The sequence below is a fragment of the Hydractinia symbiolongicarpus genome, chromosome 3 (assembly GCF_029227915.1).
Source record: "Hydractinia symbiolongicarpus strain clone_291-10 chromosome 3, HSymV2.1, whole genome shotgun sequence".
Lineage (NCBI taxonomy): Eukaryota > Metazoa > Cnidaria > Hydrozoa > Anthoathecata > Hydractiniidae > Hydractinia > Hydractinia symbiolongicarpus.
Window position 1 is genome coordinate 14,548,129 of NC_079877.1, and position 3,409 is coordinate 14,551,537.

General features: G+C 32.5%; 1 protein-coding gene across 1 annotated transcript; it reads left to right on the forward strand.

The window, feature by feature from the left end:
- Positions 1-415: 415 nt before the first annotated feature.
- Positions 416-3,133, forward strand: LOC130635424 (matrilin-3-like). Its single transcript, XM_057444756.1, has 4 exons — positions 416-1,010; positions 1,655-1,892; positions 2,524-2,595; positions 2,948-3,133. The coding sequence occupies exons 1-4, from the start codon at positions 699-701 to the stop codon at positions 2,965-2,967; spliced, it is 642 nt and encodes a 213-aa protein (XP_057300739.1). The 5' UTR covers positions 416-698; the 3' UTR covers positions 2,968-3,133.
- Positions 3,134-3,409: the final 276 nt, after the last annotated feature.

The window sequence follows — 3,409 nt, forward strand, 5'->3', positions numbered from 1 at the left end:
TTTCATATGTTTCTTTGTTTCCTTCTTTTATTGCTTGTTTGTTTGTTTGTTGTTTTTTAAACAAAATTACATCTTATTTTCCTGATTGGTACTAAAATTTGCCCTGTGTCGAAAACATAAATGAAATAAAGTTCGGTTACAATTATCACAAATGTTGAGCAACAGTTGTACCACAATCGCCGTTGCCACGTTATTAAAAAAGACACGTTGTAAGACAAAGTGCCGCAAAAGATCTTCCACAGTAAAAGTTGTAGAAAAGAATTCTTCTATCTTTGCAACAGCTGCAAGGCAATTGCGATTAAACTCATGTCATAAACTCATAGTAGTTTTGCCAATTCTCGTATATATGACAAGTTAGTAATTGCACTTGTAAAGCTATTGAACAAGTACATTCATTGAAGAACAAAATACCAAAGTGTTTAAATGACATTAGGACCATAGTTCCAAACTAAGGGAGTGTCTTGTACCATATGAGACTGCTGCAAATATATTCACATGAAGATCTTTTGATAAATCTAAATTATATACAAGAAAATAAAAATAAATATTTCCATCTATAGTATCATGAACAGTTGTTTTTGCAAACAAATGCTGCTCCTTATTCTTTGCATATATGTTTATATCCTTTATTATTACACAGCCTCATTCTGTTCTCATTTCTCTTTACAGTTTGCTCTCATCCCATCGATCTGTTGTTTATGACCGACTCTTCAAGGAGTATGATGCCCAAAGCCTACCAAAAGAGCTTAGAATTTATAGCATCGGTAACCGAAGCATTTGACATTCAGGAGGAAGGAACACACGTGGCAGTTATACAGTATGCAACAAACGCCAGAATAATATTTGATTTTAACAAATTTAAAGGCGAAGCCATGAGCAAAGAAAAGGTTGTAGATGAAATAAAGAAAATTCCTTCCAGTAATGGTAAATCAACAAGAATTGATAAAGCCTTGAATCTTGCTTTCAAAGTCTTCAGTGAGAAACATGGAGGGCGAAAAGGCATTCCAAAAGTAAGTTTATACTCTTTTATAGAATACCAGGTTGAACTTGAAGAATTCTCACCAGTTCCGCTGCCTCCACAACGAGAGACTTGAACCTGAGATTGTTGCAGTAGTAGTAAAAATAAAACATAAGAATTAATTTATTAGTTTACAAATAGACAACCACAATAATTTATAGGCATACAGCCCCTTTTTTTCCCTTTTACATGATCGAAGTTCATCTCAGAATGCTCACATCATTCGTTTTTTTGAAGTTCATTGTTTAAAATTGTTATGATGTCTTTCTTTTCTGTCATGGAATTGTTCATGGCTAGCACAACAAGTCAAACCTTCTTCTTTCTTATCCCTAAACTGTCGCTATACACATCAAGAAATTATCTCATCGATATCTAAAATTTGGTTAGAATGTGTGCAACAGTAAGATCCTAGTTCTTAAATAATCGCACCTACTCGAATAACCGCGCCTTTTAAATAAGGCCAGGGCGGTTAGTCGATTAATTACGGTATGTACTTTTATAAGAACGTACTATTTTTAATTTTTTTCATACATTGTGAACAAAAGCAGTTGTTATTTTCCTTACCAATATGTTTGGACAAAAAAAGCTACATTCTTTTCTATGGCGTGGAAATGAAACTCGTGTTTTTTACCTTAGATTGCTATCCTCATAACTGATGGTCTTCAATCGTATACTGAAGATAAACCTCAACCAATAAAAACATCGAAAAAATTACAAGGAACTGGTGTCCACGTATATACGGTTGGAGTCGGAATGGAAATTAATAAGTATGACTTAAAAATAATGGCTTCTGATCATAACAGTACATTCATCGCAAATGACCTCAAAGATCTGTTGAAGTTTGCAAAGAAAATTCCGAAAAAAATATGTGAAGGTATTGAATATAAAATGTATGTTACTTCAAACACATTATAATGACAAGCTGTCATTAAATATGGAGATAAGGCATAACCAGGGCAACTGTATTTCGCTTTTGGGCTGTTCAGAGCCAGGGGAAGGGTGATTTCCACCCCAAACCACTTCGAAGTTTTCAATAGGCTTTCCCAAATTTAATCAATCCTTGCGCTGGTATAATATGTCATAACAGGAAGCAAATGGTAGCAGTAAATATATGCTTGCCTCAGCACTTTTTCTGTGACGTCCTCTAAAGCTTGAAATTTGATAAAACCACCACTGCTTGCTTAAAGTACCATTGCTTCTTTTACATTATTGCATCCAAGTTATTTAACATAAATTCAGCTTTTTAAGTATTTTCTTATCAAAAATGCCTCCTGAAGATATTACCTTCCTTTAATATGTTTAGCTTTCTTCGTAAGATAAGAGTTGCAGACAAAGATTTTTAACTTTCTGCGAATTTAGCATTCAAGAAAAAGATAGTAGTAAAAGAAATATAAAAAGAATGATTCGACCTATGTGCGTTTATTATTTGTTTTTAACAAGTGTTTGATGTTTGAAAATAAAATGGTAGAGAATAGCTTTAAAGTGTATAAATGCTGTTCTGTTAGATGTTGAATTGATTTCACCGACACCAAAACCTACGCATAAAACAACGAAGAATAAAGGATCTGTGACGGAAGGTATTATTACCCTTTTTATATTTCAAACGAAATACCCGCGACGGGATCAGCTATATTAACTGTGAAGTCACAAAAAGTCTAGTAATGAAATTGTAAAAAATAGGTCTACACTGTAACCGTTGCAAGCTTCATTTGAATTACTGCAATACTTGATCTGTATTATATAACAAAATAAAGAAGACGAGCAAATTGGGTTTAAAAAGTTGAAATCAGGAATTATATACAGAAAAGAATTGACATATATTGGACAAGCTATTTCACTAATTTTAACACGGCTTCTCTGCATCATTGCTATTATATCATATTATGGAAGGAAAGCATTTCCATTAACAAGATTATTTTTTGTTTTCAGAATGTCCGTTTGATGAGTAAGGAAGCTTGCAAGTAGATTAAGGTCCTTTGGAGAAAGTGTCTAACTGATTAATTAAAAGGCTTAAAGATGGCTGCTGTGGACCATGTTATTTCAGAAAAGTGAAGAAGAAACAACAAACTATGATTTTTAACGACTATACATCAAATGTCATTTATTTAATTTTACTAACAGATTAATTTTTATCTTTATTTTGAGTTTGCATTTTTGTAAGTTTTTCTTTATAAACGGATTCACTTGGGCCTTTTACCCGTTTTACAGAAAATTTATTATTACTTGTATATACATGTATTGGCTTAAACGTAAGAATACCATGTTTGTATCACATACTTTATAGCACTTTTTTATATTTACCATTTTTACAGCATAAACAACCTGATATGAGACCTACAAAATATAATCTTTGTAATCGCACACAGCCTTATATTGTTGTTTTTTAGTTTT

Coding starts and splice junctions, on each gene's coding strand:
- LOC130635424 (XM_057444756.1), top strand. CDS start 699: ATGACCGACTCTTCAAGGAGTATGATGCCCAAAGCCTACCAAAAGAGC. Junction 1,893..2,523: donor TCCGAAAAAAATATGTGAAG/GTATTGAATATA, acceptor CTGTTCTGTTAG/ATGTTGAATTGATTTCACCG. Junction 2,596..2,947: donor TAAAGGATCTGTGACGGAAG/GTATTATTACCC, acceptor TTTTGTTTTCAG/AATGTCCGTTTGATGAGTAA.